General features: G+C 29.0%; 1 protein-coding gene across 2 annotated transcripts in view; it reads left to right on the plus strand.

Moving 5' to 3' along the window:
* The window catches only part of LOC124431990 (plastin-2), a 19,301-nt gene extending 5,852 nt beyond the window's left edge, over nucleotides 1–13,449 (plus strand). Inside the window, exons 1-4 of one of the 2 annotated variants that reach the window (XM_046980436.1) lie at nucleotides 7,942–8,156; nucleotides 8,854–9,284; nucleotides 9,408–10,626; nucleotides 10,721–13,449. In XM_046980436.1, the coding sequence (XP_046836392.1) occupies nucleotides 8,082–8,156; nucleotides 8,854–9,284; nucleotides 9,408–10,626; nucleotides 10,721–10,915 (1,920 nt within the window). In that variant the 5' untranslated portion in view covers nucleotides 7,942–8,081 and the 3' untranslated portion in view covers nucleotides 10,916–13,449. Of the gene's footprint in view, nucleotides 1–7,941; nucleotides 8,157–8,853; nucleotides 9,285–9,407; nucleotides 10,627–10,720 lie in introns of those variants that run through there. The other variant, XM_046980437.1, reaches the window with a different exon arrangement.
* The last annotated feature ends 82 nt before the right edge of the window (nucleotides 13,450–13,531 follow it).

Genomic DNA, 13,531 nt, shown 5'->3' on the forward strand with positions numbered 1-13,531 from the left:
AAATAAGAACATTGCGTAAAAATCTTGCTCTGATCTACATCTACAGAATGGATTAAAAGTTTCCAGGTGATTATTAATTTTCTTTTCTTTTTTCTTTCTTCCTTTTATTTTATGCGAAAAATCGATTGCTCTGCTTCGGGACTTTTTTTTTTTCATGTTAAATTTTGTTCTCCTTTTTCTTATTTTTTCATATCGTAAAACTAGAAACTTTCCCGCGACGCGGACCTACCCACCATTCGATCCTAGGTTTTTTCTTTCTTTTTTTCTTTTTTCTTTTCTTTTTTTTTTTTTTTTTTTAACCCTTTCAGTGCTGAATACTCGTGGCCTATGCAATCTGTATGGACGGCGCGCGGCTGGCGCTGACGATTGCCGGGGACTGAATACTTTTTCGCGCAATAGAAACTATTGCCGAATATATACATTTGACCATAGTACACTGATCATTTTTTCCAGGCGCGTATTTGCATCCATAGTCCATACTAATAGCATCTGCCGAGCGCGTATACGCGTCCATAGTCTATATCGATAGCTTTCGCTGGACGCATATGTGCGCCCATAGCATTCAAAGGGTTAAGAATAATTGGTAAAAACTAATAGATTTTCCGAATCGTTTAAGAACTTTGTCGATTAATTAACGATTAATTAACAACCTGTATATATCTCTATGTTATATACTTGTCACTTGTTCTACTCTTTGCATCAGTTTTTTTTTTTTTTGTTCTCTCTGGAAAATCATTTTTTACGTTTGAATATTTTCATTATTGACAAAGAAAAGAAATGTGTATATATACATAGCGTTTACAATAATTTATTATAATAAATTTTCTAAATAGAGAATTGTTATATATAAAAGTTCGTAAGATTAACGAGCTTCTTTTTTCCGTCGATTTCTTTTTATTAAACTCAACAATAGCGTTTGATATTTAACATACGTATTTTTTTTTTTTTCTTTTTTTTTTCTACTACTACTTCCTCGTGTTAATGTATTTTTTTTAAAGAGAAATAAAAAAGAAAAGAAAAAAAGGACAATTTCAGAGAGAAGGAAGTCTCTTTCTCAGACTAACAATACCTCTACTTTCCTCTATCTCATTCTCACGTATACTATATACATATATATATACATATATATATATATATATATATATATATATATATATATATATATATATATATATATATATAGTTAGATGCTTAAGGTTTATGTTAAGCTAATGTATGTACACTATACTATGCTTTGTCGGCTCGTTTCCCACGCTTAGAATTCTTATTACGTCCCTGTACTTGTAATTAATTTTTCCTTACTATGTTTTTACAAACGTTAGGTATGAACACACATTTTTCAAATGATTTTCTATTCTTTTGTTTTCTTCTTCTTCTTTTTCTTTTTTTTTTTTTTTTTATTCTTTTGATTATGGCAATGGTCTTTTCTTTAATCTGATTTTTTTTGTTTTGTTTTTATGATGACGTCAATGAATTTTTCTTTTTAATTGATTCTCGTTTTCCTTTTGTGGTGAATACCACAAGATAGATAAGAATTTCTTAGGTGATTATAAAAATTAGTTTTCTTCTTATTTATTTATTTATTTTTTTTTTATTAGGCTGTTAGTAGACTTTACAATTTGAAAAATAAAAAAAAAGAAAATATATAAAATAGCCTTAAAAGTTTTGAAATAGGTTTTTATTATCAGTTGATAACTTTTGGGTTATCACTTAGGATCCAATTATTTTTGAGGTATCCATCCTGTAGTTGAAAATTAGAATGGCAATTAAAGTGATTAGGTTTGATAGCAACAATAGGAAATATATATATATATATATATATATATATATATATATATATATATATATATAATATCGAATGGAACAAACGATAATATTTTCGTTCTGCGAAATCAGCCTACCGAGACCATCAAATCTTTTCTCTTTTTCATCTTTTTTTATTTCTCCTTTTACTTCTTCTTTGAAATCTTCGACTGCAGAGAATTTCAATGAGAGCAACCAACGGATTCAAGTACTAAGAATCCTCCCTCGATTGGTCGGTCTTCTGGATAAATATACGAACACGCATACGTCTATATATATATATATATATATATATATATATATATATATATATATACATATACATACACATATATGTATATATAAGGTATCTCTAGATTGATGAGTCAGAACGGATATGTCTTTTTACGGTATCATGCTTGATAAGTTTGCTTCGAGTTACAGATTGATTAATTTTGTCTTATTTATTATTTTGGTGCATCTCAGCACCTATATATATATTTAGATTTTTATATATTTAATACACACATATATATATATATATATATATATATATATATATATATATGATTAATTCTAATGAAAAATTATTTTTATAAATATTATTAACAGATATATATTATTTAATTCTCATTCCTGAAAAAATGAAAAAAAATAAATGAATGAAAAATAAAGAAAAAAGGAAAAAAAAAAACAAGAAAGAAGTTCTAATCGTATTACATATGAAATTTCCTCCTTTGCATTTATTATCGTTCGACAATTGAGTGTAACCATATTTTCCTCGTGATAATTATCAAAATGACAGGCATATATTTAATAAGGGGAAAATTGGCGGTTAAAAGCACGTTGGAAATTTTAATATAAAACGAAAAACAATATAGAAATAGGCCTTGAATTTCTAATTTTTCTCTGGTATAATCCTTTTTTTGTTTTTCTCCATGAAGTATTAGCACTACAAATTTTCATGAAATTATTTCCCATTTTTTATTTCTAGCACGTAATACGACAATTCTTGCTCGTTCTTTATAACGACATAATTGTCAAGAAAATGAGCGTCTCACTGTAGCGCGAGGAAGGAGTACTTTTACATTATTATATTTTACATGACTTCGCTTATATATTATATACATTATGTTTAAACTATATGTTTTAGAATATATATTATATATATATATATATATATATATATACATATTTAGAAAATTAGAAAATAGATTGAATTAAAAAATGAAGAAAAGAAATAAAATATATCGTTCATACTAATCCAAATAAAATTCTAATAATGTAGAAAATTATTTATGCACGTTATGATCTATACATATATAATATCGTATATACAATTATTAGAAAAGAATTATGACTTAAATTATCGTGCCGGTAATGTTTGGTAAAGCTAATATATACATACTTATATATCAATTCGAAAGGGGAGCACGATAATATTTGAGAATAAACATAGTGTAGTATAAAGCTTAAATCACGATTACATGATTCATGCCATTAAATGTGCAATCTGAACGAAGACATAATTTTCTCTGGGCTTTTTTTTATTTCTTTTTTTCTTTTTTTTTTTTTTTTCTACTCATAAAGCGTATAAAAATTAATTCATATCTCATATTATAATACTGTATGCTAATATATTTATATATACTTTATTTTACAATTAATTTGTATTATACTTAGAATGATACTATTAGTATTATAATAATATTAATATTATATTATGTATGAAACTAAAGAAATATCCTGATATATAATATAATTACTTTTTAATATAATATTCGTTAGTTATTAGTATTAGTATTATATTATATTATAATTATAATATAATATTAAAATTAATTATATCGTAATATTGTTTAGTACGATCAATATCGTACTAAACACGTAGCAGTATAGTTATGTTCTAATATATATTTCCGATATAAGTAATAATTGATCGTAGTAATAAAAAAAGAGGAAAAAAAAAAAGATATATAAATTCCAATATAAGAGTTTTGCAATAAATGATTTTGCATTTAGACAGACAGAAAGAAAGGGGGGGGGGGGAGGGACAAAAAAAGAAAACGGAAAAGAAGAAAAAGAAATTAGGTTACAGAGGGGTTATTAGAACAACTGTAGATAGATATGAGCGAATGGTGAATGGCGGAAAATTGCGCAAGGGATCATGCTAGTACGTAGAACGAATTATAATCTTTTGCGAAGAAAACGACTTTTCATGGGGGCACGAGCACGCATTAACCGCGCGAGTAATTTAACGCTCCTTGAATCTCAGCGACACGAGCCATTTCTAAAAGCGAATCGAGATAAGCTTTTGCATTAGACGCCTTTTAAACGAGTTATTCTCAATGAATAAATAAACAACACGAATCCATTAAACGAGCAATTTTTATATATATATATATTTATATATTTATATATCTCTCTGATAATACAAATATATATACACACACACATATATACATATATATTATATACACACACACATATATATATATATACACATACACACGCATTCATCTATCCATTCACGATGTATATATATATATATATATATATGTATGTATGTATGTATGTATGTATGTATTATATGTAGGTACTTCTTACACAATACATACATATCTATATGTTTTAAATACGATATCAAATAACTCGCAATGAGTTGCACTCTCGATTTCAACCCGACAGTAATTTATCTCTTTAATTAACCTCGTTTCGAATAACGTGTTAATTAATTGATTCATAACAAGCGTGAACACTATAAAATGTAAACATATTGCGGTCAGTTAAGATGATACCTATAATCTTATAAAATGTTAACAATATGTTTTATAATATGTTAACGTTAGTTAAATTATTAGATTAGTACGTATCATTTATATTGTAATAATAATAATATTAATATAATTTATATATTATTATATACTATACTATTAATTTATATATATACATACATACTGTATTAGTATAGTGTAATTTATATTAATATAGATAAAGGTGTAATATACATTTTTACATACCCCTACGTAAAAATTTCTTCAAACGATACTGACTTGTGTCAAGCCTTTCAATTATTGTCAATTCTAATGCATGATGCAAGTCTCTTGTATGTATTTATATGGAAAGTGCGACCTTCATAAATTGTTTCCCGAGGACGTTGTGAGTGTGGGTGGTTGGTGAATCGTCTTTCTCTCTTTCTCATATACTTTTAAATCGCTGAGATACGATGACGTTACCGAAAAAGTATCGCGTTCAAGGCCACTTTCCAGGTCAAGAATAGGCATATGCATTGATTAAACGATTCGATTAAATCGATTGGATATTCGTTCGATAAAATTTTATTATTTTAACGTTCGACGTTCTTAATTAATGTTTTGATCATATTAATGATCGATTCTAATTATACTAATGATCGATCGATCGATTTATTTATTTCGTTTGATTATCGAATTACATTAGATAAAATTGTTATTCTCGTCTCTTACGATTGTCGAGAAGTATGCATGTATGTATGTACGTATGTATATATTTATTTCGTATGGGGAAAAAAAAAAGAAACAAAAAAAAAAAGAAGAAAAGAAAGAAACAACTAATGTTCGAGTTCGCATTCTAATGAAGGTTAAGCGCTGGTACACGGTCGTTATCTTAGGACATGAGATAAGATAGCATAATATTATCCATTAGCGAGCGACACGGTGTCTTCGGTAGGACAAGGTGACTTTTGAAGGTTTTCCTTACAATCGACACGAGTTTAAATACCAATCATGCCAGTCGAATGACTAATCTCAAACGTAGAACTTTCATTTTGAAATTTTTCGAGCATACAAAAGAAAGAACAAGCGAGTGAACAAGTGAGTGATCGAGCGATCATCGTAATCGAGTGATCTCTGATCGAAGTAAAAAAAAAAAAAAAGAAAGAAAATAAGAAAGAAGACAAAAATATAAAAGAAAAAAAAATAATAATAATAATAATAACGATGAAAAGAAAGAATGAATCATTCGATATATATATATATATATATATATATATATATATATATATATATATATATAAAAGTGTTATCAGTGTCATTGAAATATATATTAGTGAGTTAGCGGGTTACTTGTTATCTCTCTTTATTCTCAGCGAGAGAATATGTAATCGACAGAGACAGAGGACTATGTGTTAATCGAGATTATATTATGTATGTATGTACGTATGTATATATGTGTATATATATGTGTGTATATAAATATATATGAATATGTACGTTTATTAACGTGAAAGAACTAAGTAAGAGATATCAGTCGTTATTCTTCCTTTTATTTCTAAGGTAATTCTATCGCGATTTCTACGGGTGGGATACTGGGGTACTCTGAGGGACAGGCGCAATGCGATGCCAGTGGAACCAGTTTTCTGGATAAAAGTATTGGAGTGAAAGAGAGAGAGATAGAGATAGAGAGAGACCGAGAGAGAGAGAGAGAGAGAGAGAGAGAGAGAGAGAGAGAGAGAGAGAGAGAGAGAGAATGACCCCGAGAGAGAGAACGTTGCTTGTACACGTCGAGTGTTTGTTAACTCCCTGTGTGATTTCTTTCAATGTTACTACATTTTGAAAGTCTCACTTATTTTCATGAGAATCGTTAGATTTATTATCGGCGATGATCCATATTGATTCTATGTCATATTTTATAATCATACTTTGATAATTGCTGATTAGACCTCGTGATTCATTTCTAAGGAACATTCTGAAAATTGAGCTTCTTGCAATGGTCTTTTTTTTTTTTTTTTTTTAATCGATATAAATGATGATGATGATGATGATGATGATGATGATGATGATGATGATGATGATTATCTCTACTGCTCGTTTTTCTAAATTTTCAAGATTTATTTTCAATATTTTCAAAGTTGGTAACTCATTGTAATTTCTTTCTTTCTTTCTTTCTTTCTTTTTTCTTTTTATTTCTTTTTCTTTTCCTCTCATTAAGAATACATTAGAAATTGATTTTGCGGTTTAATGAAGATCCTTGGATAGATATCAGTGATTATCTTATAAAGATCATATTCTCTTTTTCTTCTTGAAAAATATCCTCATCTCAGTTAAAAATAAACTTTCTTTTTCCTTTTTTTTTTTTTTTTCAGAAAAGAAAAAAAAAGGAAAAAGAAAAGAAAAAGAAAAAAAATCTCGTTATAATAGATATCAAGATTTATCTCTCCGATTATGGAAATATCCTATAAGATAATCTGATTTCTAACTGGTGTTATCATCTCTCGTGACCAATCGTCGACAATCTATCTGGCATTTATTTCATTGTCAGACCCGACGATGACGAATACCTGTGTAATAAGCTTATCGCAAATAGCATTTATGTAACATCATAATCAATAACGATTATTACCAGAATTGTTATCTCTCATTGTTATATTTCATTGATTCCATCGAACGAGTAAAGCCTATAAATTCAAGTTTAATTTTCGGCCAATTTGAATCAGCTGTGAGAATAATAATCACCTGTGTCTATCAGCTGGACATCGGTTTACATATTACGTATCGGTGAGATAAAGAGGATGGAGATGTAATAGAGAAAGGGGAATGGGTATTGAAGGAGGAAGGGAGGGAGGGGAGAGAGAGAGAGAGAGAGAGAGAGAGAGAGAGAGTTGTGTAAAATCATGAAAGAGGAAACTCGCTCGAGTCAAAATGGCTTTTAGATTTCTCGTAGTAAAACAACGTGCGCGTGATTACAAATGTAAACAAAACAAAATCTCTTCATTTATTGTCATCTTTACGACCCACACACTTTCGTGGGATAGCGAAGAGAAATTCCGCGTTTTCCCACAGATGATTCATCTACAGTACTATATAGATCAATTTTATGATCTATCTATTAATCCATTATATCTACATGAGAAGTGATAAATGCTTGATTACGTTATATATATGTATGTGTATATATATATATATATATATATACTTTAGAGTTAGAGTTCTTTGTAATAAATTCTACGATATATATATATTCTTCATCTCTTTCTATTTTTCTTTCTTTTGGTTTTTTTTTCTTTTTCTTCCTTTTTTTTTTCCTCCTCCTCCTTCTACTCATATTATCAGGTATGTTTAACGATAAGATTGATAAGGGTAAACGCATCATAGTTCAGTTCTCGTGTAAACGTCAGTCGAAGAAGCAGTTTAACGCAGCTTTTGCTGTCCGTATTTTTTTTTTTTTTTGGGTGGGATTTCTTCGGACTACTCTTTTTTGGGGCTTTTTTTTTTTCTTTTTTGTTTTTTTAATTTTCGTTTGGTTTTATTCTCGTGCGAATAATGGAGATCTTAAAGTTAAGAAGATGGGATATCATGGAAGAATATTTTCGTGATTTTGGTCGTTTATTTAATTTAGTGAGTAGATTTGAAATTCTTTTTCTTTGGGTGCAAGTTTTAACGATGAAAAGCATTCGTTGATCGACGACAGTGCCAACGTTGTTTCCGAGGAATGCTTACGTAGGAACGCGTAGGGTCGATTAACCCCGATCAGCACTCTTCTAACAGAGGCTCTTATGTACACACACACACACATACATATATATACATACATACTATATACCTATAGTATTTACTACGTAGAAGAGCACTGTAATATTATCGTTCTGTTATTTGAGTTACCATTAATAATCGAAAATCATTACAAGATGTTTTAATCATTGTAATGATTTAATCAGATATTATAGCTGAGCAATTTTTCTAATTATTCATATAGAAAATATTTATATTTAAAATACGTTATAATAGTATCATAAGGATTATAAATTATATTATTATATATAGAAAAAAAAATATATATATATATAATATAATAAACACAATTGAATATACACACACACACACACACACACACACACACATATATATATATATATATATATATGTATGTATATCTTAATAAGAGTGACACATTATAAAACGATTAATGTGTGTTTTATTATTAATGATTGAAAATTTAATTATTTATACTGCCTTGTTTCTTTTCTTTTTGTTTTGTTTTTATTTATTTATTTATTTATTTATTTATTTATTTATTTTTTGCATGTATATACAGATCGATGCAAATGGCGATGGATTTATCGATCTGGCTGAACTACGAAATGCATTGGACGTTTGCGGATTTAAAATGCCCGGCTATAAAGTGCGACAAATGATCGAGGAGTATGACGACAAACAGAGACTACAACACAAGGGCCGGCTGTCCTTCGACGAGTTCGAGAAACTCTGTAAGGAGCTTAAGGCCAACGAACTTGGGTCCACTTTCAAGCACGTTGTCTCGAAAAAGGAGAATCTTGAAACGTTGGGAGGAATTTCGGAAGCGTCAAGCGTTGGTACGACTCATTCCGTTAGACTCGAGGAACAACTTGCCTTCAGTGATTGGATCAATACTAATCTTGCACACGATCCCGATTTGAAACATTTGTTACCTATCGATTCTGAGGGCAAGACTCTTTATGACAAGGTCAAAGATGGTATACTTCTTTGGTAGGTATTTCTCTTTTTTTTTGTTCAATTCATCTTCCTTTTTTTGCTTATGTTTTCTCTTAAAAATAAAATCCAAATTGAGAATACAAAATTAATCGATAATTTTTCAATAAATTTTTACAGTAAAATCATCAATCATTCTTGTCCGGATACCATAGACGAAAGAACCATCAACAAGAAGAGTCTGACATTGTATAAGAAGCATGAAAATTTGACGCTTGCATTATCATCGGCACAATCTATTGGTTGCAATATCATCAATATTGATGCTCATGATCTTACCAAAGGATCACCTCACTTGGTTTTAGGTCTCTTATGGCAAATTATTAGAATCGGTCTATTCAATCAAATTACTTTAGAGAATTGTCCTGGTTTGGCGACGTTATTACAAGATGGTGAACGTATTGAAGATCTTCTAAAACTTTCTCCCGAGTCTATACTATTGAGATGGGTTAATCATCATTTAGAAAATGCTGGTATCGCTAGAAGATGCAATAACTTCCAATCAGACATCACGGATTCTGAAATTTATACTTACTTGATTAAACAAATTGCACCTAATACTGCTGGCGTCACCGTCGAAGCTTTAATGGAACCAAATCATTTGTCACGAGCTGAAATCATGCTTCAACAAGCTGCAAAATTAGGTTGTCGCAGTTTTGTTACACCCAGTGATGTCGTCAATGGTATTTATAAACTCAATCTGGCATTCGTCGCAAACATGTTTAACAATTATCCTGGCCTGGATAAGCCTGAGAACAACATCGAAGGATTGGAATCATTAGAAGAGACTCGGGAAGAGAAAACATATAGAAATTGGATGAATTCTATGGGTGTGGTACCTCACGTCAATTGGCTTTATTCCGATCTTGCCGATGGATTAGTAATCTTTCAATTATATGACATCATAAAACCCGGTACAGTAAATTGGCACAAAGTTCATAAAAAGTTTACCAAGTTAAGAAAATTCATGGAGAAATTAGAGAACTGCAATTACGTGGTTGAACTTGGAAAACAGATGAACTTTTCATTGGTCGGTATAGCAGGACAGGATATTAATGATGGGAACGCGACCTTGACATTGGCTCTCATCTGGCAATTGATGAGGTCTTATACTTTGTCAATTTTGACGTCATTGACTGGTACGCAGGGCAGTACCCTGGTCGAAAAAGAGATCGTACAATGGGTTAATTCTAAATTGCAAGGAGCAGGGAAGAGTAGTAGTATCAAAAGTTTTCAGGATTATGCGATATCGGATGGTAAAGTAGTGATCGATTTGATCGACGCTATCAAACCCGGGTCTGTTAATTATGATCTCGTTAAGGAGGGTGGTACAGAGGAAGTGAGTCATTTGTAATAATTAGTTATAATGTTAGATATAAAATTGTTACTTCGGAGAGTTCAACGTTGTTCTAATTAAATTATTGAAATTGTAGGAAAACCTTGACAACGCCAAATATGCGATATCCTTGGCACGAAAATGTGGTGCTCGGGTTTATGCGTTACCAGAAGACATAACCGAGGTAAAACCGAAGATGGTGATGACCGTGTTCGCCTGTTTGATGGCGATGGACTACATCCCCAATATGGATTCAGTAAAGCAGCAAAATAACGTGAATAACAGTCAATAATGTCGAGCCATATTTTTACCGTCGTGCCGTTACTTTCCTACGCGAGAACTTTTGATAGAGCATTACATTTCCTCGTGCTCTATGTCTCTTCCAACAACGTAATAATAATAATAATAATTATAATAATAATAATAATAATAATAATAATAATAATAATAATAATAATAATAATAATAATAATAAATAATAATAATAATAAATAATAATAATAATATTAATATTAATAATAATGATAATAATTATTATTATTATTATATAATAATAATAATTGTATATACGTAGGTTAGGATAGCTTCTTTTTCACGATTCGTTAGGATCAAACTTGAGAATAGAAAATGGCGGGACAGAAAGAGAAAATAGATGTTCGTACTGTTATGTATGTGTGTGTGTGTGCGCGCGCGTGTGTGTATATGCATGTCCCTTTTTATATAATGCCAGGAGAATCAAAAAAAAAAAAAAAAAAATAAATAAATATTTGCTGTGTTATTATACTTATTAGATACTTATGAAATGATAGAAACGATTCTCCTCATCGGTAACTCTCTTCATTGGATATTCATTGGATTTCTCGGTATATTTTTTTAATCGTTAAATCATGTCCTTCATCTTTGCGTCGCTCCAAATCTAAATCATTTAAATAAGAGAAAAATTGTAAACTGTGATCGAACTGTTATGTGCTTAAGTTATGTTCAAACTTAAAATGATAAGAGCTCTTGACTCATCTTTTTTTTTTTTTTTTGGTGCACTTCATCGAAGTGCGATGGAACGAAAGTAGTTATACCAATCGAAAAATATTTTCAAAAATTAATTAATCTCATTGCTCAACGTTAAATTATAATTTTTATTATCATCATTTGTGTGGAGTGCTTTGATGATGGATAGCATGCTAGATATATACGTGTGTATATATATATATATATATGTATATATACTTATATATATATATGTACACACACAGGTACGCGTTTATATATATATATATATATATATATATATAAAAGGACTGTCCTTAGCTTACAGCTACATTGTTTTACAATTTTGCAATCATGTTAATGTCAATCAAAAGGTTTATAGAAAATAACCTTTCTAGTATAGGATATAAAAAAAAATCGATAAACGATGTTTATGCAAGATTTTTTACACGTATGCTCTTTCAAGAATGTAATACAACATTCCAAATTTTTTCTAGAATTTTTTCTAGAATTTTTTCAGAAGCATTTTATGAAGCCGCCCTCCGAAGTAAAATGTGTTTCATAGTAAACATTTTGTAACTTTTTTCAATAATGATATTACAAAACGATAAAGAAGAAAGCGGTACATAATTTGTAATCATGTTTTTCTACGATTTTCTAATGCGATATAATTTGATAAGATTTAGTGACAGAATGTCTTTCTTTTTTTTTTCTTTTTTCTTTTTTTTTTTTTTACGATTTCTATCAAATAGATTCGTACGATGTCGAATGATAAAACAAAAAAAAAATAAATAAAAAAATAAAAAAAAAAGAATAAAAAGAAAAAGAAGGAAAAAAAATTAGAGCATTACGAATAAGGATAAAAGAGAAAAATGTCTACCGATAGATTAGAATCAACGATGCTCACCAAAGCTATGATCTTTTTTTTTTTTTTTTTTTCACGCGTATCTGTAAACGTATCTAATTTTTTTGAGCTTAATTAAGAAGTTCTAAGAAGAACGAGCTCCCCATAAAAAAAAAAAAAAATTAGATTTATCGTGCGCCAATGCGATTAGATTTTTATATGATTTAAGAGAAAATCAATAAAATTGTGCCACTGATCGTATGAAATCGAAAGGAAAGTAGAAAATGAAAGGGGCACGCTTTTGAAAATTTTCATCGAATTTCAATTGTCCTCTTAAAAAGTGCAATAAATATATGTGCATATCCATCTGTAGCTAACTTAAGGAAAAGAAAAAAATAAACAAAGGGTTTTTTTTTTTTTTTTTTTTTTTTTTTTATACAAATATATTTCAAACAATCGTCGAATCATATCAAAAATAAAAGCGAAAATAAAAGTAAAAAATAAAAAACGAAATACGTAAATCTTTTAACGTGGATCTGTCGAAGACAATTATCCTAATATTTTATAAAAAAAAAAAAAAAAAAAAAAAAAAGAAGAAAAAAAGAAAGAAAAGAAAGGAAAGAAGTATCGTTAAACTAACAAAAGGAAATCGACGAAATAAACTTAAATAGCACATGCATATTAGACTTCAAAAATAAATAGCAATTTATAATTAATTTGCAGAAAACAAAAAAAAAAGCACGTGTGTGAAATTTTGAAGAATTTCCTATTTGAATAAAATAATGATTAAGATTTATGGTTGGTAATGTAAGAAAATAAAAATATATAATAATCATTCGAATAGATCAGTTTTCATGATCATGCAAAAAAGAAAAAAAAAGAAAAAGTAAAAGAAAACATTGCGCATACGAAATATACCATAAGAGGTGTACGACGTAAACTCATAAAATTATTAACTTGTATATTCGTCATGGAAATAAACAAAAAAATGTCCTCAATCTTTATTGATAGGATGATGTAACCCAAACATAATATATATATATATATATATATATATATATATATATATATATATATATT

Source organism: Vespa crabro, chromosome 23, assembly GCF_910589235.1.
Source record: "Vespa crabro chromosome 23, iyVesCrab1.2, whole genome shotgun sequence".
In the NCBI taxonomy this organism is placed as follows: Eukaryota; Metazoa; Arthropoda; class Insecta; order Hymenoptera; family Vespidae; genus Vespa; species Vespa crabro.